The sequence below is a fragment of the Kogia breviceps genome, chromosome X (genome assembly GCF_026419965.1).
Source record: "Kogia breviceps isolate mKogBre1 chromosome X, mKogBre1 haplotype 1, whole genome shotgun sequence".
Classification (NCBI taxonomy): Eukaryota; Metazoa; Chordata; class Mammalia; order Artiodactyla; family Physeteridae; genus Kogia; species Kogia breviceps.
In genome coordinates this window covers 72,690,103-72,717,472 of record NC_081330.1, presented here as the reverse complement: position 1 = coordinate 72,717,472, position 27,370 = coordinate 72,690,103, and the positions used below count along the sequence as shown (strand labels likewise).

Here is a 27,370-nt window from a genome sequence, read left to right as displayed (position 1 = left end):
TGAAAATCAAAACAACAATAAGGTATCATCTCACACCTGTCAGAATGGCTACTATCAAAAAGACAACAGATAACAAGTGTTAGGGAGGGTGTGGAGAAAAAAGAACTCTAGTACACCGCTGGTGGGAAGGTAAATTGGTGCAGCCACTATGAAAAACAGTATGGAGCTTCCTCAAAAAATTAAAAATAGAGCCACATATGATTCAGCAATTCCACGTCTGGGCATATATACAAAGGAAATGAAATCACTATCTTAAAGAGATATCTGCACCCCATGTTCATGGCAGCATTATTCACATTAGTCAAGACATGGAAACAACAGATGAATGGATAAAGTGTGGTATATATACAATGAAATATTCTGCCATTAAAAAAAGAAGGAAATCCTGCCATTTGTGGCAACATGGATGGACCTTGAGGGCATTGTGTTCAGTGAAATAAGTCAGACAGGGAAAGACAAATACTATATGATCTCACTTACATGTGGAATCAACAAAAAGCCTAACTCATAGAAAAAGAGAGTAGAGTGGTGGTTGCCACAGGCTAGGGGATGAAGGAAATGAACAGTTGGTCAAACGTATAAACTTCCAGTTATAAAATGAATAGGTCCTGGAGATCTAATATATAGCATGGTGACTGTAGTTAACAATACTGTATTATATATCCAAATGCTGCTAAGAGAGTAGGTCTTAAGTGTTTTTCATCACAATAAAAAGGTAATTATGTGAGGTGATGGATGTATTATCTAACTTTATTATGGTAATCATTTCACAATATGTGTGTGTATCAAATTGAGTTGTACACCTTAAACTTATATAATATGATATGTTAATTATATTTCAATAAAGCTGGATAAAAAGAGATGCCCTTCAATAAGTGAATGGGCAAACAAAATGTAGTGATTCCTCACAATATTATTTGGTGATACAAGAAACAAGCTATGAAGCCATGAAAAGGCATGGAGGAATCTTAAATGCTTATTGCTAGGGGAAAGAAACCAGTCTGCAAAACCTACATCCTCTATGATTCCAACTATACGACATTTTGGAAAAAGCACACCTACGGCAAAAGTAAGACAACCTGTGGTTCTCAGGTGTTCAGTGTGAGGGAACAAGGGATGAATAGGGAAGCACAGGGGATTGAAAATATTCTCTAAGATACAGTAATGGTACACAGATGTCATTATACATTTGTCAAGACCCACAGGATGTACAATACAAAGAACAAACCCTAATGTAATCTATGGACCTTAGTTCAAAATAAAATATCAGTATTGGCTCAATGTTTTAACAAATATACCACACTAATGCAGGATGTTAACATAGGAGAAACTGAGTATGTGCAGCGTTGATGGTGGTGAGGAAGGAAGTATATGAAAACTCTACTTTCCACTCAGTTTTCCTATAAATCTAAAAGTAACGTCTATTAATTTTTTAAAATGTTTCTAAAGAAAGCAAGAAAGCAGAGAGAAAGAAACAGGATGGAGGTGACAACTATAAAGCACACAGATGTATATTTAACCTTAAATACATCAATTATCACATTAAATGTATAAGAAGTGCTCCATTTAAAAAACAAAAATGGTGAAGACTGGATTGAAAATATTGAACTATATGCTATTCACAACTTGCATACCTAAAAGATAAGGATACAGAAAAGTTAAAAGGATTAAGGAAGATATACCTGGAAAATATTAATCAAAGAAAGCTAGTGTGGATGTATTAATATCAGACAGAAATGATATTAAGGCAAAAAGCAATACAAGAAATAGAGAGGGTTATTTCATACCAATAAGAACTGTAACTAATGAGAATATAATACAGTGCTAAATCTGTAGGCATGAAAAATACAGTCTTAGATATATAACACAAAAAGGACAAAATTAGATGGAGAAATGCAGAAATTCATAATTTCAAGGGGACATTTTAACACTTCACCTCAGTAATTGATAGAGTAATCACACAAAATTTGGATATAGAAGATTCAAATGAAATGAACAATAAACTTCATCTTTCTATCTCCCCTATAACTGCAGGGAACACATTTCTATCAAAAATACACAGAATATTTTAAAAACTGGAACATATTCATAGCAAATCTCAACCTATTTCAAAGGTCCAAAATCAATTACAATGCAATTAAAGTACAAAAGAATCACCAAGTAGATACCAAGAAAATCCCCATGTTTTTCAAATTTTATATATACCATTTTTACATAATTCATGGGTTAAAGAAGAAACTATAAGAACTGAAAAATATTTTCAATAGTAAAGCAAAGATACTACATATCAAAACTTGTAAACTAGGTATGAGCAATATTCAGGGATGCTGTTAATGTTCTAATTATTCTCTGGGTAGTGGCTACATGAGTTTGTTCACTTTGTGATAAAATTCATTAGGCCATACACTTATAATTTGTGTGTTTTTCTTTCTATAGGTTATACATCAATAAAAATTTACTTAAAATATCATGGTCTAGAGCTAAAGCAGCACTTAGATGAAAATGTATTAAATACATTAGGTAATAAATATATTTTGAGAAGAACATTGTAAATTAATAAGCTAAGGATCCATCTTAAGAAGTTAGAAAAAGAATTGCAAGATAAATCCAAAGAAAGTATAAAGAAGAAAAACAATAAAGATACTAGCAGAAATTGCTGAAATATAAAGCAAACATAAAATAGAAAGGATGTACAAAGACAAAACTTTGTTCTTTCAAAATCCTAATAAAATGAACAAATCTCTGGTAAGACAACAAACAAGAAGAGAAGGTACAAGTTACCAAGAAGATATCTGAATAACTTTATGCCAATAAAGTTGAGAATTTAGACAGCATAAATGCATTTCTAGAAAAATATAATTTACTAAAACTTAATGATTAAACAAGAACCAGAAATATTTGAATAGTCTTATAACTATTAATGTAATTAATTAATAGTCTAAAATCTTCCCATAAAAAGTCAAATCCCAGATAGCATCCCATTTTAGGGAAGAAATAATTCAAGTCCTACAAACTTTTCTAGAGAATAGAAAAAAAAGGAACCCTCTGCAACTTTTTAAAAAAATTATTATTTTTTTTGGCTGCACCATGTGGATTGCAGGGATCTTAGTTCTCTGACCAGCAATTAACCCGGGCCCTCAGCAGTGAAAGTGTGGCGTCCTAACCACTGGACTGCCAGGGAAATAAGTTTCCCTGAAACTTATTTTGTGAGGCTAGCATAACCTTCATATCAAAATGTAACACAGACAAAATGAGAAAGAAATATTAGAGCTCAATTTCACTCACAAAGACTGATGCAAATATCCTCAACAAACACTGAAAAACAAAACCTAGTAAAATAGAAAAAGAATAACATCATGACAGGGCTGGGTTTCTCCTGGGAATGCAAGGTTTATTTAACACTAGAAAATCCATTAATCAGGACATTAATGACATAAAGGAGAAAAAAAATCATATGACTACCTTAAAACAAATCAGAAAATCTCTCTGCAAATGAGAGACAAGGAAGGATCCTCCACTAGAGACTTCAGAGAGCGCATGACTTTGGACATCTAACCCCCAGAAGAATAAATTTCTGTTGTTTTAAGCCAATCAGCTTATGACCCTTTGCTATATCAGCCCTAGGAAACCAATACCTATATTTATATTTAAATGACAAAAAAAACAAGAAACATCCTAAAGCAAATATCATACATAATGGCAATTTATGGCAACTTTCAGTTTTAGATCAGGAACACCACTTTTATTCCACATGATACTGGAAGCATTAGCCAACACAATAAGGCAAGAAATATACAAGGTATAAGGACTGAAAAGGAAGAAACATAACTGTCCTTATTCACAGTTGATATAACTGGATATGTAGAAAACCCAAAAGAATTTATAAGTGAATTATTGTTAATTATTAAAAGAGTCTAGAAAGGTAACTGTATGGAAGGGGTCTGGAAATATGGTGGTAGTGGCAGTACAGTTTTTCAATTTCTCTGAATCCCCACATGATAAAAGACTGAGCAGGAATTCCCTGGTGGTCCAGTGGTTAGGACTCTGTGCTTCTACTGCAGGGGGCACGTGTTCACTCCCTGGTTGGGGAACTAGGATCCTGCATGCCGCACAGTGCAGTGAAAACAAAAACCAAGCAAACAAAAAAACAAGAAAAGAAAAAAGACTGAGCATGTAGATGGCAAACCAAAACCTGATAGACAACATTTACAACAAAACTTGATGACAAAGTATCCCCAAGAATTCCTAAATAAAAATGGGTGGTAACAAAACACCAACAACTACAAGACCTGCATTATATCAGCATCTGTACAGGATAAAGAAGGAGGTAACATGCAAGCATCTAATAGACTATAGAAAAGGAGAACCCCAAATAGCTCAAAGAAATTCACTAAAAGTACGATGGGGAAATTTAAGAACAGCAGTTCAAATCGGGAGAGAATTTGCCTTCCCCATTATTGAGTGAGTACAAGGGCTTCATATAAATAGACTAAAGAAGTTGAAGCAGTCTAGCCCCCATGAACCCTCAAACTTGACCCACCAGAGCTCTCTTCTAAGGCTCCACAGTGAGGAGAAACTGATAAGAGTACAATCAAAATTGAATAGGACAGAGACAATAGAGATGAAAGAAAGAAAAGGTATAGTCCAGTGCTGCCCAACAGCACTTCTGTGATGATGGAAATATTCTACATCTGTGCTATTTAATACAGTAACCACTAGCCACATGTGGCTATTTAGCATTTGAAATGTGACTAGTGCAACTGAAGAACTAAATTTTTTGAATTTTAATTAATTTAAATGTAAACGTGCATAGCCGCATGTGGCTAGTGGCTATCATACTGAATAATACAAGTCTACAACAAAAATGAAGTAGGCAGGGGGTGTAGAGCCAGGAAATCTCAAAAAGCAAGCTGCCTTATTTTAAAGCACTATAAAAACAAAAACAAAAAGCAAAATCAAAACAACTACCGCACACAGAAAAAAGCTTTGTGAAGTTAGTAACACTTTCCAAAACCCCACCTCAATGTAAAAGTTAAGAAAAACTAATTTCACATTAAAATGAGCAACAGTAAAATTTCAAGATAAATACCCCAAAAGTTGTTGTTAAAAAAAATAAAGAGCAGAAAAATACCTCCACAGAAAATGAAAGCATGCAAGAAAAATGTGCCCACAAAACAGATCAAAACTGTAACTATTTCAAAATGAGCTAGAAGACATTAAGAAAAATGATACAAGATATGAAAGAATAGCAGAAAACAGAAGAACTCAGAAACGAGGTGCTAGAGCTCAGAAAAAAAGAACATAGAATTACCATATGATCCAACAAGTCTACTCCTAGGTATATACCCAAAAAATTTGAAAGTAGGGACTCAGATACTTGCACACCCTTATTCATAGCAACATTATTCACAATAGCCAAAAGGTGGAAGCAACCCAAGTGTCCATCAACAGATAAATGGATAAACAAAAAGTAGCATATAAATTCAATGGAATATTATTCAGTCTTAAAAAGGTAGGGAATTCTGACACATGCTACGACATGGATAAAAATTGAGGACATTATGCTATATGGAATAAGCCAGTCACAAATAGACAAGTTGCATAATTCTATTTCTATGAGGTACTTAAAGTAGTCAAAGTCACAGAGACAGAACATAGAATTGTGTTGCCAGGGGCTGAGGAATGGGGGGAGTGGGGAGTTACTGTTTAATGGGCACAGTTTCAGTTTTATGTGATGAAAAGTTTTAGAAATGGATAGTGGTGGTGGTTGCACAATACTGTGTACAGTATGTACTTAATGCCAGTGAACTGTACACTTAAAAATGGTTAAGATGGTAAATTTTACCATAATTTTAAAAAATCAATTTTATTTCTATATGCTAGAAAATGAACAACTGAAAATTAAAATTAATAGAGTAATACCATTTGCAACTTCATCAAAACATGAATTCTTTGGGATAAAGTTAACAAAACATGTGCAAGATTTTTATGCTGAAAAGTATAAGCTATTGATGAGAGAAATTAAAGACGACCTAAATAGAGAGCTACACTGTGTTAATGGGTTAGAACACAAAAGTATTATGATGTTAACTGTTCTCAAAATGACCTATAGATTCAATGTATTCCCAGTAAAAACCCCACCAGGCACTTTTGGAGTAATTAACAGGCTGCTTTTACAATTCGTGTAAAAATATAAAGGACTTAGAATAGCCAAAAGATTCTGAAAAAGAACAAAGTCAGGGACTTACACAGCTTGATTTTAAGACTTACTATAAAACTACAATAATCAAGAAAGTGAGGTATTAGCATAAGGATAGACACATAGAAGCAACAGAGTACGGAAGCAAAGCCAAATACTTATGATCAGTTATTGATTTTTGACATATTTACCAAGTAATTCAACTGGGTAAGAATAGTCTTTCAACACTGGGGCTAGAACAATATATCTATATGGGAAAAAACGAAGCTTGATCTTTACCTTTTTCTTTCTCTCTCTCTGTCACACACACACACACTCAAAATGGATCATAGGCCAAAACATAAAAGCTAAAAACTGTAAAATTTATAGAAGAAAGCACAGAAGAAAAATTTTGCCATCTTCGGGCAGGCAAAGATTTCTTAGGACACAATAAACATAAACCATAAAAGAAAAGTACAATAAATTTGATTTTATTAAAAGAAATCCCACAACACACCTACTAGGATTCTTAAGGTAAGACAAAAGATACCACACGTTGTCAAAGATGTGGATGAACTGCAACTCTCATTCATTGCTGGCAGGAATGTAAAATGGCATAACTCCTTTGGAAAACAGCTGGATGGCTTCTTATAAACTTAGAAATACACTTACCATATGACCCAGCAACTCTACTTCTAGATATTTCACCAAGAGAAATCAAAACAAATATCCACACAAAGACTTTTACCTTGAAAGTTCATAGTAGTTTCATTCATAATAGCCTCAAAGTGGGAACAATCAAAATGTCCAACAACAGATGAGTGACTCTCCAAAACATTATCTTGAGTGAAAGCAGCCAGATCTCCACTCCCAAAAAACCCCTACATACTGTATGATTCCATTTATATGAAAATCTAGAAAATATAATTTAATCGATAGTAACAGAAAGCGTATCAGTCATTGCCTGGGGCTGGGAATAGAGCTGGGGATTGACTGGGAAGGAGCACAAGGAAATCTTTTAGGATAATGAAAGTATTCTATATATAGATTGGTGAACTGAGTCCACTGGGATATATATTTGTCAAAATCATCTAACAGTATATTTAAAATTAGTGTTTTAAATGTAAATTATACTTCAATAAATTTGATTTTTAAAAGAAATTAATAATGATTTGTAAAGGTCTCTTTAGTTCTAAAATTCAATGATCTATGAACTTATAAACCTCCAAAATCTTCTTTGACTATTATAGATTTTTATCATTTTATCTGATATCTTAAGGCAATATGGTTGGAAAAGACCTCAAAGTTCTCTTAGTCAGGGCTTCCTTGGTGGCGCAGTGGTTGAGAGTCTGTCTGCCAATACAGGGTACACGGGTTCGAGTCCTGGTCTGGGAGGATCCCACATGCCGCAGAGCAACTGGGCCCATGAGCCACAACTGCTAAGCCTGCACGTCTGGAGCCTGTGCTCCGCAACAAGAGAGGCCGCAACAGTGAGAGGCCCACGCGCCGCGATGAAGAGCGGCCACGGCTTGCCGCAACTGGAGAGAGGCCTCGCACAGAAACGAAGACCCAACACAGCCGAAAATAAATAAATAATTTTTTTAAAAAAAGTTCTCTTAGTCAAAAATTCTTCTGATGCCTGAATCATCTCTCTAACATTCACACCAAGTAGTCATTCAGTCTCTGCTTAAATACCTTGAGCCCATTTCAGTTTTTGGACAGGTCTAATTATTAGACAGAGTTTCCTTATAATTACCTGAAATCTCACTCCTTGTAGGTCTCACCTATGGAAACATGCATGAAATAAATCAAATTCTTTTCTCCCTGACAGCCATTCAAATATTAGGAGGGAGCTATCATGTTCTTCCTAAATCTTCCATTTTCCCAGTTTAACATCCATATTTCCTTTAACTATTCTTCAAATAAGATGGTTTGTGGTGTTCCCACCATCCTGAGTGCCTTCCCCCTGACACATTAGGATTTGTCAACATCCTCCTTCAAGAGTGTTGCCCCAGTCCAACACAATACTTCAGGTATGCTGTAACCAGAGCAGAATACAGGGTGATGACCACTCTTCTATATAATATTTCTATTGATGCTACTTAATTTCAATGAACGTTCTTAGCATTATTGGTTTATGTTGAGCTTACAGTCAACCAACAACCCCAAATGTTCCATGTATGTTACTATTAAGCCACATTTCATCTATTCTGTTCTTATACAGTTGGTTTTTAGGGATCCAAGTATAAGGTGTTTTGTTGTTCCCTGTTGGTCTTCATCTTTTTAAAATGGGCTCATCATTTCAGCCTGTTGAGGTGCCTTCAGATCTGACTTTGTCTTCTAACACATTACTTACTCAGTTTTAGGTCATATGTACATTCAATCAATATTCACAAAAGGTCCTCATCTACATATTGTTATTCTAAACTCATATGGTATATACCACACAATTTGATATTCAATTGCAAACGTCTTACTTTCTAACTATTTCATATGTGTAAATCTTGTTTTAACAAAAATATTTTAAGCTTATCTATAGAAAGGATCATGTCTTCTACTTGTTCTATAGTATGAGGCACAGATTAGGTATTCAATCAATATTTGTCGACTTTAAAGCTAAATTAGAGTGTTTTTACATTATGGCTGTACCAAGAATGAGTCACAATTGACCTTCATCTCATGGTTACTTAAGTGCTACCTTTCTTTTACATCCATACAGATACATTTGTGGGAAAGGCTATACCACCAAAGCATCACAAAATCACTTCAAAATCATCAATGAGCTATTATAGTACAAGCAGAGGCCACAGTGCCATCTAGTGAACATTACTAGTTTACTTCTGCTGATCACAAGCTCATTTTCACTCCTATAATGGAAAGGCATGATTTTTAGAATTTCATATAGCAAACAGAACCAATATAAAACCAGCACATGAGTCGTGGTTGTTTTCATTTTAAGTCATACAAATATTCTATTAAATAGTCTCATCTTAGGGCTGTTGTAGATCTTATGACCATACTGTGCTTTGAGATTATGCTTTAGTTTTATTAATCTATAGTAATAACAATGACATTCATGTACCTAAACTGCAGTTGCAAGCTGAGGATGGAATTTCTGTACTGAGTTAAAGAGTAACACATTGTGTATTACTATTAACTTACAGACTATCACCAAAACAATCCATTATCTCTCTCTTAACAAAAATTCAACATTATTATGATTTGCAGCAAATCCCATTATATCAAGTTGTGATAAATTGCTCCTATACTTGTAACCCAAGTTCATTTCCTCCATACTAAGTGTGTCCATGCAAACCTATGATTTTTCACAAATGAAACACTTTAAATTCTTAAAAAATAATATAATAAAATTATTTTATTGGGCTTAAGGTGCTGTAAATTCCCCAAAGGCAGAGTTGATGTCTATGAAACTACATAGTCTAATATTGCCTCATAAAACGTACGGGAGATACTCAAGAGGTGGGATACTCTGAGGTGGGATATTCAACAGATAATGGCAATTAAAATTTACATTTATATGAATCAGAAAATAAACTAAAGAAATTAGCTAAATTTAGCACTGTTATCTCAAAATGATGTCACCAAATGCATGAACTGATGAATCTGTAACATAATCTACTAAGAGTTCAGAGGAATATATTCTCCAAATTCTTTAACCCACCCAAATTAACTTCTCACCTATGATTCAATATTTCATATTGAAAAGAAAGGAACTGAGCTAGAGAAAGGAATAATGGGGTGATTTTTTAAAATAACATAATCTCATTCAATTCTGGTAATCAAAGGCACTCACAGATCTTGATCACTTTTAATTTCCAATTATCCACAGTAGCAAGGATAGAAACAGCATGAACAAATGGAATTCCTGTATTAGGGAACCTGATTCACAGGTATTTATGGAGTCTCTATGACTATTTTTTAATGTAATGAGTGCTTACTATGCATTAGGCTCTATGCTAGACATCAGACAAAATAAAGATAAGATATGGTCCTATCTTCAAGGAGAAAGCAATTTAATAGGGAGCTAAGACAGGTATAAAAACAACTAGAATACAAGACAGAACATAAGTACCAAGGTATAAATAGAAGTGTTACAAATTCTTAGAGGAAGACCAAGACTCAGAAATTTTCTTAGACCGTCATTAGGATCTAAGGTTTCAAAAAGGAATTTCAAAAGGTAGGGATGCATAGAAGAGCTAATTTGCAATAGAGAAGCATGGATGAAGTTACAGAGGTAGAAAAGCATAGATCATGGTTAGGATGCAGCAGGTACTCCAGTTGGGAACAAACATAGTACATGTGTAGAGGAAATAAAAGATGATTATTTTATTTAAAGATTATGGAGGGGGGGACCTTCAAGATGGCAGAGGAGTAAAACGTGGAGATCACCCTCCTCCCCACAAATACATCAAAAATACATCTACAAGTGGAACAGCTCCCACAGAACACCCATTGAACGCTGGTAGAAGACCTCAGACTTCCCAAAAGGCAAGAAAATCCCCACATACCTGAGTAGGGAAAAAGAAAAAAGAAATAAACAGACAAAAGAATAGGGACAGGACCTATACCTCTGGGAGGGAGCTGTGAAGGAGGAAATGTTTCCACACACTAGGAAGCCCCTTCACTGGCAGAGATGGGGGATGGGGGGGAAGCTTCAGAGTCACAGAGGAGAACACAGTAACAGGGGTGCAGAGGGCAAAGCAGAGAGATTCCTGCACAGAGCATAGGTGCCGACCAGCACTCATCAGCCTGACAGGCTTGTCTGCTCTCCCACCGGGGTGGGGTGGGGCGGGTGGGGGCTGGAAGCTAAGGCTCAGGCTTTGAAGGTCAGACCTCAGGGAGAGGACTGGGGATGGCTTCGTGAACACAGCCTGAAGGAGGCTAGTGTGCCACAGCTAGCCGGGAGGGAATCTGGGAAAAACTCCAGTCCTGACTAAGAAGCAAGAGACCATTGTTTGGGGGAGCACGAGGAGAAGGGATTCCTTCCCTGTCTGCCCACAGAAGGCAGAGCACCACCTAAAAGAGCTCCAGAGACAGGCACAAGCTGCAGCTATCAGCTCAGACACCAGACATGGGCATGAAATGCTAACACTGCTGCTGCAGCCACCAAGAAGCCTGTGTGCAAGCAAAGGTCACTATCCACACCGCCCCCCAAGAGCCTGTGCAACCCACCACTGCCAGTGTCCCGTGAAACACGGACAACTTCACCAGGAGAACACACGGCACGCCTCAGGTTGTTGTAATGTCACACTGGCCTCTGTTGCCACAGGCTTGCCCTGCATTCCAGTTATAACTATTGTACTCCTCCCTCCCCCACCATGAGTGAGCCAGAGCCCCTTAATCAGCCGCTGCTTTAACCCCGTCCTGTCTGGGCGGGAAGAGAAGCCTGAGAACAACTTACATGCAGAGGTGGGGCCAAAACCAAAGCTAAACCCAAGGAACTGTGTGAACAAAGGAGAAAAAGGGAAATTTCTCCGTGCAGCATCAGTAACAGCAGATTAAATCCCCACAACCAACTTGAGGTACCCTGCATCTGTGGAACACCTGAAGAGACAATGAATCAACCCAAAACTGAGGCAGTAGACTTTGGGAGCAACTGTAGACTTGGGGTTTGCTGTCTGCGGCTGACTTGTTTCTGATTTTTACGTTTATGTTAGTATAGTTATTAGCATTTATCTTCATTGATACATTTGTTTATTGGTTTGGTTGCTCCTTTTTAAAAAAAATATTTTAATAATTTTATTTTATTTTTAATTATTTACTTCTTTCTTTTTTTCCTCCCTTTTCTTCTGAGCTGTGTGGGTGACAGGGTCTTGGTGTTCTGGCCTGGTGTCAGGCCTGAGCCTCTGAGGTGGGAGAGCCGAGTTCAGGACACTGGATAACCAGAGAACTCCTGGTCCCACGTAATATCATTCGGTGAGAGTTCTCCCAGAGATCTCTGTCTCAATGCTAAGACCCAGCTCCACCCAGCGACCAGCAAGCTCCAGTCCTGGATGCCCCATGCCAAACAACTAGCAAGACAGGAACATAACCCCACCCATTAGCAAACAGGCTACTTAAAATCATACTAAGTTCACAGACACCCCAAAACATACCACCGAACGCAACCCTGCCCACTGGAAAGACAAGAGCCAGCCCCACCCAGCAGAACACAGGCACCAGTCCCCTCACCAGGAAGCCTACAGAAGCCTGTGAACAAAACTTACCCACTAGGGGCGGACACCAAAAACAACAGGAACTACGAACCTGCAGCCTGCAAAAAGGAGACCCCAAACACAGTAAGTTAAACAACATGAGAAGACAGAGAAACACACAGCAGATGAAGAAGCAACGTAAAAATCCACCAGACCAAACAAATGAAGAGGAAATAGGCAGTCTACCTGAAAAAGAATTCAGAGCAATGATAGCAAAGTTGATACAAGATCTTGGATATAGAATGGAGAAAAAAAAAAAAACATTTACCAAGGACCTAGAAGAACCAAAGAGCAAACAAACAATGATGAACAACACAATAAATGAAATTAAAAATTCTCTAGAAGGAAGCAATAGCAGAATAACTGAGACAAAAGAACGGATAAGTGATCTGGAAGATAAAATAGTGGAAATACCCACCACAGAGCAGAATAAAGAAAAAAGAATGAAAAGAATTGAGGACAGTCTTAGAGACTTCAGGGACAATATTAAACCTACAAACATAAGAATTATACAGGTCCCAGAAGAAGAAGAGAAAAAGAAAGGAACTGAGAACATATTTGAAAAGATTATAGTTGAAAACTTCCCTAATATGAGAAAGGAAATAGTCAACCAAGTCCAGGAAGCTCAGGAATCCAATATATGATAAATCCAAGGAGAAATACGCCAAGACACATATTAATCAAACTATCAAAAATTAAATACAAGGAAAAATATTAAAAGCAGAAGGGAAAAGCAACAAATAATATACGAGGGAATCCTCATAAGGTTAACAGCTGATTTTTCTGCAGAAACTCTGCAAGCCAGAAGGGAATGGCAGGACATATTTAAAGTGATGAGAGGGAAAAACCTACAACCAAGATTACTCTACCCAGCAAGGATCACATTCAGATTTGACGGACAAATTGAAACACTTACAGACAAAGCAAAAGTTAAGAGAATTCAGCACCACCAAACGAGCTTTACAACAAATCCTAAAGGAACTTCTCTAGGCAGGAAGCACAAGAGAAGAAAAAGACCTACAAAAACAAACCCAAAGCAATTAAGAAAATGGTTACAGCAACATACTATCAATAATTACCTTAAATGTAAATGGATCAAATGCCCCAACCAAAACACATAGACTGGCTGAATGGATAAAAAACAAGGCCTGTATGTATGCTGTCTACGGGAGACCCACTTCAGACCAAAGGACACATGCAGACTGAAAGTGAGAAGATGTAAAAAGATATTCCATGCAAATGGAAATCAAAAGAAAGCTGGAGTAGCAATTCTCATATCAGACAAAATAGACTTTAAAATAAAGACTATTACAAGAGACAAAGAAGGACACTACATAATGATCAAGGGATCAATCCAAGAAGAAGATATAACAATTGTAAATATTTATGCACCCAACATAGGAGCACCTCAATACATAAGGCAAATGCTAACAGCCAAAAAAGGGGAAATCGACAGTAACACAAGAATCGCAGGGGATAGTAACACCCCAGTTTCACCAATGAACAGATCATCCAAAATTAAAAACAATAAGGAAACACAAACTTTAAATGACACATTAAACAAAATGGACTTAATTGATATTTATAGGACATTCCATTCAAGAACAACAGAATACACTTTCTTCTCAAGTGCTCATGGAACATTCTCCAGGATAGATCACATCTTGGGTCACAAATCAAGCCTTGGTAAATTTTAAAAAACTGAAATTGTATCAAGTATCTTTTACGACCACAAAGAAATGAAACTAGATATTACAGTAAAAAAAATCTGTAAAAAAAAACAAACACATGGGGGCTAAACAATACACTACTAAATAACCAAGAGATAACTGAAGAAATTTAAAAATACCTAGAAACAAATGACAATGAAAACACGATGACCCAAAACCTATGGGAAGCAGCAAAAGGAGTTCTAAGAGGGAAGTATATAGCAATAGAATCCTACCTCAAGAAACAAGAAACATCTCAAATAACCTAACCTTACGCCTAAAGCAATTACAGAAAGAACAACAAAAAAACGCCAAAGTTAGCAGAAGGAAAAAAATCATAAAGATCAGATCAGAAATAAATAAAAATGAAATGAAGGAAACAATAGCAAAGGTCAATAAAACTAAAAGCTGGTTCTTTGAGAATATAAACAAAATTGATAAATAGGCAGACTCACCAAGAAAAAAAGGGAGAAGACTCAAATCAATAGAATTAGAAATGAAAAAGAAGTAACAACTGTTACTGCAGAAATACAAAGGATCATGAGGGATTACTACAAGCAACAGTATGCCAATAAAATGGACAACCTGGAAGAAATGGACAAATTCTTAGAAAAGCACAACCTGCCGAGACTGAACCAGGAAGAAATAGAAAATATGAACAGATCAATCACAAGCACTGAAATTGAAACTGGGATTAAAAATCTTCCAACAAACAGAAGTCCAGGACCAGATGGCTTCACAGGCGAATTCTATCAAACATTTACAGAAGAGCTAACACTTATCCTTCTCAAACTCTTCCAAAATATAGCAGAGGGAGGAGCACTCCCAAATTCATTCTACGAGGCCAACAAATGGACTTGAGGACACGGAGAGAGGGAAGGGTAAGCTGGGACGAAGTGAGAGAGTAGCACTGACATATATACACTACCAAATGTAAAATAGATAGCTCGTGGGAAGCAGGTGCATCGCACAGGGAGATCAGCTGTGTGCTCTGTGACCACCTAGAGGGGTGGCATAGGGAGGGTGGGAGGCAGACGCAAGAGGGAGGGGATATGGGGATATATGCATACACTTAGCTGATTCACTTTGTTATACTGCAGAAACTAACACAACATTGTAAAGCAATTATACAACAGATTTTAAAAAAAAAACTTTAAAAATAAATAAATAAAGATTATGGAGGACCTTAAGTCTAAGGAATTTGGTCTTTATTTACAGGGTGCCACTGAAAATTATTGAGCAAGATACTATAATCAGTTAGATTATTCCAGTATTCTTAGAGGTAATGAAGGCTTGGACCAGGGTAGTGAGGTAAAGATGGAAGGGGAGACAGCTGGCAACAATATTACAGAGGTAGAATTGACCAGATGTGGCACATGACTAAATACAGGGGGAGAAGAAGGAATTCATGAATCTAAGATTACAGTCTTAGATAGCTGTATATATCCAAAGACAGCAGAAAAGTGGATGTGGGCTATGAGAGAGATCAGAGCTAGAGATATAGATTTGGGTATGGAGAGCTGAAGCTAAGAAAACAGTTGATGAATTTCTGAGGGGATAGTGTACAACAGAAATAAAAGAAGGGAGCAGAGATTAAATTCAACAAATGTTTATTGAAAACTTACTATGTACCAAGCATGTTCATGGGTGTTAAGGATAAAATGGAGAATGAGATAAACAGTACCTGCCCTCATCAACATTTATTTGGGAAAAGAGACTACCAATAACATAAATAAAAAAGGAACTGTCAGAGCAATAGGATTAAGAGAGTATGTCATACATAGAAAACAAATTAACAATTACCAAAGAGGAAGCGAGGTGGGGGAGGGATAAACTAGGAGTTTGGGATTAGCAGATACAAACTACTATACATAGAACAGATAAAAAAACAAGGTTCTACTGTATAACACAGGGAACTATATTCAATATCTTGTAATAAACCATAATGGAAAAGAATACGATAAAGATATATAGATAGATACATAGATATATCTGAATCACTTTGCTGTACACCAGAAACTAACAACACCACACTGTAAATCATCTATACTTCAATTTAAAAAAAAGAGAGTATGTCATTAGAAGCCAAAGAGAAAGTTTCTAGAAGGAAAAAGTAGTATTATATTCTCTCGTGCTAGAGAGAGCAGAGGACAAAATGGACTGAGGGAAAAAATCATTAGACTTGATCATTAAAAGGTTACTAGCAGGGCTTCCCTGGTGGTGCAGTGGTCAAGAATCCGCCTGCCAATGCAGGGTACATGGGTTCGAGCCCTGGTCCAGGAAGATCCCACATGCCGCGGAGCAACTAAGCCCATGTGCCACAACTACTGAGCCTGCGCTCTAGAGGCCATTAGCCACAACTACTGAAGCCCACATGCCTAGAGCCCGTGCTCTGCAACAAGAGAAGCCACCACAATGAGAAGCCCGCGCACCGCAATAAAGAGTAGCCCCTGCTCACTGCAACTAGAGAAATCCTGCGCTCAGCAACAAAGACCCAACGCAGCCCAAAATAAATACATTTATTTAAAAAAAGGTCACTAGTGATATTCAAAAGAGCAGTTTATAGAATCAGATGCAAAAATCATCAAGAGGGAAGTAGGTGGTGATGCCAAAAACCTTAGAGTCATTCTTTTTCTCTCTTATCCTACATCTGGTTTGTCAGAGAATTCTGTCAGCTTTATTTTCATATTCTATACAGAATCTGACCACTTCTCACCACCCATACTTCCTTCATCCTGGTCCAGGCCACCACCATCTCTTGCCTAGATTATTTCAGTAGCCTCCTAACTGGTCTCCCTGCTTCCACCCTTGCATCCAGCTCAGTCTATTCAACACAGTGGCCGAGTGATTTTATTAAAATACAAGTCAGATCTTGACACTCCTTTTCCCCAAACCCTCCCACTGGCTCCCCATCTCACTTAGACTTAATGACACAAATCTTCACAATGAACTACAATGTCTTTCTTACATGATCTGTTTCCCCACTACTTCCTTGATCACATCTCCTGTTTTCCCTAATATTCCCTCTGCTCCAGCCACATTAGTCTCTTTGCTTTTCCTCAAACACCACACATATGCTCCTACCCCCCACACCAGAGCCTTTGCATTTGCTACTCCCTCTGTCTGGAATGCTCTTTTTAAAGGTATCCTCATAACCATATCCCTCATTTCCTCAGGTCTCTACTCAAAAACTTCCTTCTCACTGAGGCCCTCTCTGGCCACCTTGTATAAAATTCCAACCCTTCATTCCTCCTCTAAAACATTTAATACTACCCTTTCCTACTTAGTTTTCTCTTTAGCACTTATCACCACCTTTGGGTTCCATCCAGCCTACCATCTATCAAGCTAAGTTTTACTGTTTTAAAAGGCTGAAAAAAATCAAAAAAAGAATACTTTATGACACAAAAATTATATGAAAGTCAAATTTCAGTGTTCCTAAATATAAAGTTTTGTTGGAACAAAGCCATGCCAATTTGTTTACATATGGTCTACGCCTACTTTCATGGTACAACAGCAGAGTTCAGTAGCTGCAAGAGAGACGTCTGTATGGCCTAGAAAACCTAAAGTATTTACTATGTGGTTCTGTATAGACAATTTGCTGACCTCTCTAATATACCATAATATTTATCTTTTTATTGTCTGTCTCTCCTAGTAGAATATAAACTCTGTGGGGGTAGGGGGTTTTGTCTATTTGCCTAGGACAGTATTTAACATGTAGTAGACAATTAATAAATATTTTTTGAATGAATGAATACTAAAAAATATAGGCAGTAATTTTAGGTTATAAAGTTTGGTGATGAAAGGAAGGACAAACTATAATTTGGGGAGGATGACAAGGTTGAAGAAAGGTTTTTGAATAAAGAAGGCCTAAAAATAATTGTAGTGACAGGGGAAAGAAACAGTAGAGAGATAAAAATGAAAGAGACAGGGTTGAGATTTGTAGGGAAGGTCCCCTGGGAAAGTAACTTCATTCTCAGAGATAAGGGAGAAGAAAGAATGGATAAAGAGAGAAGGTGATCAGGCTTCCCTGGTGGCGCAGCGGTTGAGAGTCTGCCTGCTGATGCAAGGGATACGGGTTCGTGCCCCGGTTCAGGAGGATCCCACATGCCGCGGAGCGGCTAGGCCCGTGAGCCATGGCTGCTGAGCCTGCGCGTCCGGAGCCTGTGCTCCGCAACGGGAGAGGCCGCAGTGGTGAGAGGCCCGCGTACCGCAAAAAAAAAAAAAAAAAAAAAAAAAAGAGAGAGAGAGAAGGTGATAAAGTTCATGTCAGTGGCTACAAGCCCAGGAAATTAGAAGATAAGGTTTTCTGCTAAAAGGAAGGATAAGGCATAGGGGCTTAGGGATAAAAAAATGTTTTGGAATCACCAAAGATTGGTGAGGAGTATGACAGAAAGTCAACAAGAGTCAGTTTTACTTAGTGCCTATATGAAAACTACGAAATTTTAGCAGATTCAATAAATATGGTTTCACAAAATTTCTGAACAGTACTCAAGTAGATCAAGGGAAGGTGTGAAAAAAGCAGACAATAAAAATTAACAAGACTAGGTGGGAATAGCAAAATAGTAAAATATGATGAACTGTGTAACTGTTTCACCTTTCTTCATCTGTCTAAGTGCACAATAGAGTATTCCTTACATATGGAGGTATCAAATCAATGTCCGCTAAGTTTAAGACAGGAAGGATGAAATGGAGAAATATACTAACAGTAATCAACAAGGCAATCTGGCCTTAAATGATATAATCACAAACTGAGTATACATATTAGGACCTGCCTGGTTTCCTGCTCTCTTCTTCCTGTCCTTACTACTAATACCATTTGAACTCCCAATTATAAGTTCAGTCCTACACTAGGCTCTAGGACCAAACTTGACATTAGTTAGAGGAAATTTAAGAAGCAGTGCTTCAAGTCTTAGAAGACTGTACCATCTATTCACTTTGTATTCTTTTTCCGGTAACTGCATCCCAATCTGCCTCCCTATGCCTGAGCTCCAATCTTAAAAAGAGCCTCATGTTTCTTTCACTTTAGGTTTGGAGCTCGACCTTGCTCTTTCTAGTCTATCTACACATACCCCCAGTGATGCAAAGATTTGAGTCCTGCATCTGAGTCCAAATCTCTATGATTGAAGACCTGTTCCCTGCTGATATGCTTATGTGATGCCAACTACCTATGTGCCTAACTTATGGAACCTTTCCAACACTTAAATTTCCGCCATTGCCATAATCTTCTGATCTGCCCATGAGGATACCCTGATGCCAGCTGCCTGGCTGAGTCAAAGGCAACTTGTTCATCTCTGTAACTTCAGAGACTATCACAATATCTCATACTATGTTCTTTCTATCTTGACTAGGTGATTAGATATCCTTCCTTGGCCTGCAGATGTATCCATCCCCCCAGTTGGCATGTCTAGCTCCAGGTCCAGGTGCTTCCCAATCTGCCAGGTTAACATAAATCATAGAGTTACAAAAGCTCTATGATTACCTTCTTTACAGGTCTTTAAGTAAGCAGTAGGAAACTATCTTTCTGAAATAGGTTAACGGTATCCTGAGCAGAAATAAAATGAATTAGGTAACAAAATCTATGTGACATCTTCTTTTCAGGTCTTTAAGTAAATAGTAGTCAACTATCTTTCTGAAACACTTAAATGTTAGCCTGTGTAGAAATACGATGAATTAAGTAACCTTTCAACTTATCTTTCAGTACTGTGAATTTATAACAAACTAAATGGTAAATATTCTTTTGAAAGAAAATCTGAAGTATTTATTAAGGTAAACAACCCTTCAAAGTAAACAAATCTTCAAAGAAAATGTCTAAAATTACAACCCTTAATCACACACTTTCCCCTAAATTTGTTATTAAAACTTAAAAAGCAACAAAAACCTTCATATTTTATCTAGATCCATACTTGTACTTCTTGTTTTTCGTCTTACCACAAGACAATACGCCCCACCCCATTATGTGCATACTATATAATAACCAAAGGAAGAAATGTCCCAAATGCTTTGGGGAGCATGAATGGCTCTATCCTCAAGCAAGTTTTATCCCTTTTACCTTCTAGAATTTTGTCCTGATAAGAAATCAAATGCTGAATTTTTTTTTTTTTTTTTTTTGCGGTACACGGGCCTCTCACTGTCACAGCCTCTCCCGTCACAGAGTACAGGCCCTGGATGCGCAGGCCCGGCGACCATGGCCCACGGGCCCATCCGCTCCACGGCACGTGTGATCCTCCCGGACCAGGGCACGAACCCGCATCCCCCGCATTGGCAGGCGGACTGCCAACCACTGCGCTGCCAGGGAAGCCCCTGAACATTTTTTTAGATTGGTTGGAAAGGCAAAAGATAACCCAGAAAGTAAAAGAACGATATTTCATCAAAGTGTTTGGTCTCACTGAATGCTTGACCCAAAAAAATGTGTACCTTAAAATTTATTCTGCTTCAAAGGACAATACTGAAGATGGTTAGCAGCAGATAACTTTGTTCATGAATAGCAATGATATATTACCTTTCAGAACAGGGTGTTAAAAATAAACAGTAAGTAATGGAATTAAGAGTCTCCAAATTTTCTCTCCTTTTGGGAAGTTCCATTCATTAATGTTTATAGTGTGCAAGTCAGGATAATATCAATTTGACTTTGTTCTGTATGAAGTAACTCTCAGACATCCTAACCTAACAGCCAAGAAGTCACACCACTACAACCATCTCTCTGCCATTGCCCATAAAAACATTTGCTGCCTTTGAAAAATAGATAAATCAAAGGACCTTATCAAGTTGTTCCAAATGCAGGTAACAAGAAGCCACGTTCCTCTGTAGCTTGGCAAAGTCCACGTACGTTTGATCACATGCATAAAGTCTCAGAGAACAGTAGTACCAGTGTAGGGCATCAGCATAATCTTGTACCTAAAGTTTAAAAAGAAATAACAAAATAACAGAGATATCTCTATATTTGACCCTAATTGTTCCAAGTCACCTTTAGAAACAAACATATGGCACTGTTTACATTTTTAGGCAGCCAAAACACAACATCCTCTTTAGTTGAATGCTAAGTGCATTTTATTATCAGCCTTGATGAATATAAAGTTATAGATAAAGTGGCAATCAATATTCTCTCTTCTTCCCTCACATTAGAGGTTTCACGGAAACCAACAAAATTAAAAGGCAACCTATGGGGCTTCCCTGGTGGTGCAGTGGTTGAGAGTCCGCCTGCCGATGCAGGGGATACGGGTTCGTGCCCTGGTCCGGGAAGATCCCACATGCCGTGGAGCGGCTGGGACCGTGAGCCATGGCCGCTGAGCCTCCGTGTCCAGAGCCTGTGCTCCGCAACGGGAGAGGCTACAACAGTGAGAGGCCCATGTACCGCAAAGGAAAAAAAAAAGGCAACCTATGAAATCAGAGAAAATATCTGCAATATTTTGGGGGGTTAATATCCAAAATAAATAAGGAAATACTACAACTCAGTAGCAAAAAATAAAAACAAGAACAAAAACAAAACCCGATCAAAAATGGGCAAAGGATCTGGACAGAGTTTTCCAAATAAGACATACAAATGGCCAACAGGTACATGAAAAGGTGCTCAACATCACTTATCATCAGGAAAATTCAAATCAAAACCACAATGAGATATCACTTCACGTCTGCTACAATGGCTAACATCAGAAGGACAAGAGATAACAAATGGTAGTGAGGATGTAGAGAAAAGGGAAACCTTATACACTGTTGGTGGGAATGTAAACTGGTATAGCCACTATGGAAAACAGTTGGAGATTTCCCAAAAAATTAAAAATAGAACTACCATACAATCCAGTAATTCCACTTCTGTGTGGGATACCCAAAGAAAATGAAATCATTATCTCAAAGAGATAATTGTACTTCCATGTCCACTGCAGCAAGCCAAGGTATGGAAACAACCTAAGTTGCTGTTTACTGATGAATGTGGGTAAAGAAAGTACAGTTATATGTATACAATGGAATATTAGCCTTAAAAAAGAACGAAATCCTATCATTTGTGACAACATGGATGAACTTGAAGGACATTATGCTAAATGATATAAGCCAGAAAGAGAAAGACAAACTGATAACTGCATGGTTATCACTTATCTGTAGAATCTGAAGTAAAGAAAGAAAAGTCAAACTCATAGAAACACAGAGTAAAATGGTGTTTCCCAGGGGTTTCAGGGTGGGGGAAATGGAGAATGGTTGGTAAAAGGGTACAAACTTTCAGTTATAAAATGAAAAAGGTCCGAGGATCTAATATATACATTAGATATATGGTGACTATAGTTTGTAATACTGGATTGTATAATTGAATTTTGCTAAGAGAGCAGAACTTAAATGTTCTCACCAAAAAGAAAAAAGGTAAATATGTGAGGTGATGGACATGTAAAATTAATCATTAGAACCCTTTCACAATGTATATGTATATCAAATCAAATCATCACACTGTACACTTTAATCATATTTTTGGCAATTGTACCTCAATAAAGCTGAAAAAAATGAAATTTCACATATGGAATGGAGAGTCTGAGAGGGTGATGAGCCACCCTAGAAAACTCAGAATACAATTTAAAAGTTATTAAAACAACAATAAAAATTTAAAATGAGAACACCCATAATTTACCATTCGAATACAGCTATTTTCATTTTCCACATTCCATTTTAATTTTACCCTTCTGTATTTGTATATAGTTGTAATCATACCTTATATTACAATTTCATTTTCTATTCTTTCCATTTAACTTCATTTTGTAAATATTACTCTATGTTGCTATGTAGGATAAGAAAATGTAAGATATTCAGTAAATTTCCAGGTTTTTCACTATTTTAATTAAATGCTATGTTTTTACACAAAAATATTTTCTTACTTTTGAGGCACTTTAAAATTTTCGATGGTAGGAAGCTATTAGGAAAAATCTCATAGAAATGACCTGGATAACTTTTTTTAAGATATGAAAATTAAGATTGCTCATGCACACCAAGGTAAGGTAGATGAGTCCCCTGTACCTTACCAAGAAATTTCACATTTTTCAATGAAAGACAGGAGTAATTAGTACCTAAAAGGAATAAAACTCACTCCCTACTAGAAACAACTGTGCTGAGGAGGTATAACACTGCCTTTGACTATTTAGAATTAAGATTACATTTTTTGGGCTTCCCTGGTGGCACAGTGGTTGAGAGTCCGCCTGCCGATGCAGGGGACATGGGTTCGTGCCCCGGTCCGGGAAGATCCCACGTGCCACGGAGCAGCTGGGCCCGTGAGCCATGGCTGCTGAGCCTGCGCATCCGGAGCCTGTGCTCTGCAACAGGAGAGGTCACAACAGTGAGAGGCCCACGTATCGGAAAAAAAAAAAAGATTACATTCTTCTACAGTGTTGGAAGTGGGAGTTAAAAAAATTATCCTGCAAGGCTGGAAAATGAGAGAAAAAAAGATTCAATACGAGAAGGAAATTCTGAAATAATTTTTTACTTGCTCAGTAAAGAAAGAGACCCTCTAAAAGAAAATAAGAATATCATTCTATTTTGTGGCACCTTAATGTATAAAACAAGATGTTTTGATATATGTATACACTGTGAAATGACCACCACAATTAACATATCCATCCTTCTGCAATGTCTAATCTGATGTTAATACTATACAGTATATTTCTGATCCTAGACATATTTTTCATCTCTGGAAGTTTCATTTGGGTCTTTTATATCTTCCATGTCTCTACCTAACTTTTTGAATATATGGAATACAATTATAAGAGCTATTTTAATGTCCTCTATTAATGTTAACTTCTATATTAGTTTTAATTGTTGCTTCTTTTCTTCATTATAGGTTGTATTTTCCTGCCTGTTTGTATGCTTGGTAATTTATTATCAGACGCCAGATGTTATAAACTTTACCTTGTTGGGTGCTGGATAGTTCTGCATTCTGGTAAATATCCTTGACCTGTACTCTGGCAAGCATTTAAATTCCTTGGGATCAATCTGATACTTTCAGGTCATACTTTTATGATTTTTCAGGTAGGTCTGGAACAGTGCTCAGTTTAGGACTAATTACTCCCCACTACCAAAACAAGATCTTTCTGAATTCTCTATCCAATGCCCCATGAATTAGAAGTTTTCCAGTCTGGCTGGTATGAACAGGTTCTATTCCCAGACCTGTGTGACTGCTAGGCACTGTTCTAATACTTTTAGATGGTGACTCCTCTGGCTTTAGGTATTTTCATCCAATATTATCCTGATCAGTACTCTGCTAAACACTTGAGAAGGATTCTCTGATTGTTTGAGTTCTCTTTCTTGCTCTGTTCTCTCTGATACTCTGTCCTATGAATTCTAGCTATCTTGGTGTTTCCAGACTCTCAGCTCCAACTCCTCAAATTAGGAAGCCTGCTAGGATCCACCTCAGTTTCTTTCCTTTTTTTTTAAACATCTTTATTGGAGTATAATTGCTTTACAATGGTGTGTTAGTTTCTGCTGTATAACAAAGTGAATCAGCCTTATGTATACATATATCCCCAAATCCCCTCCCTCTTGCAACTCCCTCCCACCCTCCCTATCCCACCCCTCTAGGTGGTTACATAACACTGAGCTGATCTCCCCAAGTGATGTAGCTGCTTCCCACTAGCTACTGATTTTACATTTAGTAGTGTATATATGTCAATGCCACTCTCTCACTTTGTCCCAGCTTACCCTTCCCTGTCCCCATGTCCTCAAGTCCATTCTCTACATCTGTGTCTTTATTCCTGTCCGGCCCCTAGGTTCTTCAGAACCACTTTTTTTAGATTCCATATATATATATATATATATATGGAATCTAATATATATATATGTGTGTGTGTGTGTGTGTTAGCATATGGTATTTGTTTTTCTCTTTCTGACTTACTTCACTCTGTATGACAGACTCCAGGTCCATGCACCTCACTACAAATAACTCAATTTTCTTTCTTTTTATGGCTGAGTAATATTACACTGTATATATGAGCCACATCTTCTTTATCCATTCATCTGTTGATGAACACTTAGGTTGTTTCCATGTCCTGGCTATTGTAAATATACCTGCAATGAACATTGTGGTACATGACTCTTTTTGAATTATGGTTTTCTCAGCATATATGCCCAGGAGTGGGATTGCTGGGTCATATGGTAGTTCTATTTTTAGTTTAAGGAACCTCCATACGGTTCTCCATAGTGGCTGTATCAATTTGCATTCCCACCAACAGTGCAAGAGGGTTCCCTTTTCTCTACACCCTCTCCAGCATTTACTGTTTGTAGATTTTTTGATGATGGCCTTTCTGACCAGTGTGAGGTGATACCTCATTGTAGCTTTCTCTGGCTTTTCTCTAATGATTAGTGATGTTGAGTATCCTTTCATGTGTTTGTTGGCAATCTGTATATCTTCTTTGGAGAAATGTCTATTTAGGTCTTCTGCCCCTTTTTGGATTGGGCTGTTTGTTCTTTTTGGTATTGAGGTGCATGAGCTGCTTGTATATTTTGGAGATTAATCCTTTGTCAGTTGCTTCATTTGCAAATGTTTTCTCCCATTCTTAACGTTGTCTTTTCATCTTCCTTATAGTTTCCTTTGTTGTGCAAAAGCTTTTAAGTTTCATTAGGTCCCATTTGTTTATTTTTGTTCTTATTTCTATTTCTCTAGGAGGTGGGTCAAAAAGGATCTTACTGTGATTTATGTCATAGTCCACTTCAGTTTCTACTCCTATGCTACAACCTGGAAACTCAAGGTAGTAAGCTGAACAACTGCAGTGCTCACCTTGTTTATTTCCTATCTACCAGAGATCACTCTCCATTGCCTAATGTCCAGTGTCTTAAAAACCATTTTTTCATGTATTTTGTCTTGTTTTTTTGGAGGTAGGGAGAGGGAGCAAAGTGTTATTCAGGCAAGGACATCAACCAGGTCTCTTACATTTTTGTTGGAAGTGGAAATCCACTAAAACAGTACGTCCTTTCTTACACATACACACACAAATGCATATGGATTAGAAGGCAATATATAAAATTTTAAGAGTGATTGGATTAAGAATGACTATTCTTTTTAAAAAACTCATCTGTGGTTTCAAATTTTCTACAGTAATCCTGGACTGTTTTGTAAAAAGAAAAAAATATTACTCCTTTTTTTGCATTTTTATTACACCACAATGTTTTTAAAAGGTTTTTTTAAGAGCAGTTTTGGGATCACAGCAAAATTGAGAGGAATGTACAGATATCTGCTAGATACCTCCTGACCCCACACATGTATAGCCTCCCCCATCATCAACATCCTCTACCAGAGTGGTGTATTTGTTACAACTGATGAACTTACATTAGGGTTCACTCTTGGTGTTGTACATTCTATCGGTTTAGACAAATGGATAATGACATGCATCCATCATTATAGTATCATTCAAAGTATTTTCCCTGCCCTAAAAATCCTCTGTGCTCCATACCTCAATTTTTAAAGGAAATAAAACCCTCTTTCTTGCTCCTCATGTTAAAATAAATTATACTTTCCTATATCTTTTTTTTTTTTTGCGGTATGTGGGCCTCTCACTGCTGTGGCCTCTCCCACTGCGGAGCACAGGCTCCGGACGTGCAGGCTCAGTGGCCATGGCTCACGGGCCCAGCTGCTCCATGGCATGTGGGATCCTCCCGGACCGGGGCACAAACCCATGTCCCCTGCATCGGCAGGCGGTCTCTCAACCACTGCACCACCAGGGAAGCCCTTCCCATATCTTAATATCAGTGATGTCATTTCCCTACACTGTAAACTCCCAATGGGGATGAATCACATCTTATTATTTTTATTTTATTTTTTAAAAAATACATAAGTTACTTTATTTATTTTTGGCTGTGGTGGGTCTTTGTTGCTGCATGTGGGCTTTCTCTAGTTGCAGCGAGTGGGGGCTACTCTTCACTGTGGTGTACAGGCTTCTCATTGTGGTGGCTTCTCTTGTTGCAGAATATGGGCTCTAGGCACGTGGGCTCAGTAGTTGTGGCTCGCGGGCTCTAGAGTGTAGGCTCAGTAGTTGAGGCGCATAGGCTTAGTTGCTTTTGCAGCATGTGGGATCTTCCTGGACCAGGGCTCAAACCCGCGTCCCCTGCATTGGCAGGCAGATTCTTAACCAGTGTGCCACCAGGGAAGTCCACATCTTAGTATCTTTAAATAAATTCTTGTCCAATGCCCATTAAATTCTACATTATAAATATTTAATAAATAGACAGTACCTAAGCAGAAAGAGATTATTAGAGTACTTGATGCTCTATGATTTTTATAGTGAATACATTGTTTTATTTGTTGG

The 27,370-nt window shown here is 37.5% G+C and overlaps 1 protein-coding gene across 1 annotated transcript in view; it reads right to left on the bottom strand.

The window, feature by feature from the left end:
- TEX11 (testis expressed 11) overlaps positions 1-27,370 on the bottom strand; it is a 376,012-nt gene that overhangs the window by 125,958 nt on the left and 222,684 nt on the right. Inside the window, exon 17 of the mRNA XM_059050388.2 lies at positions 20,859-20,996. Coding sequence (XP_058906371.1) covers positions 20,859-20,996 — 138 coding nt within the window. The remainder of the gene's footprint in view (positions 1-20,858; positions 20,997-27,370) is intronic.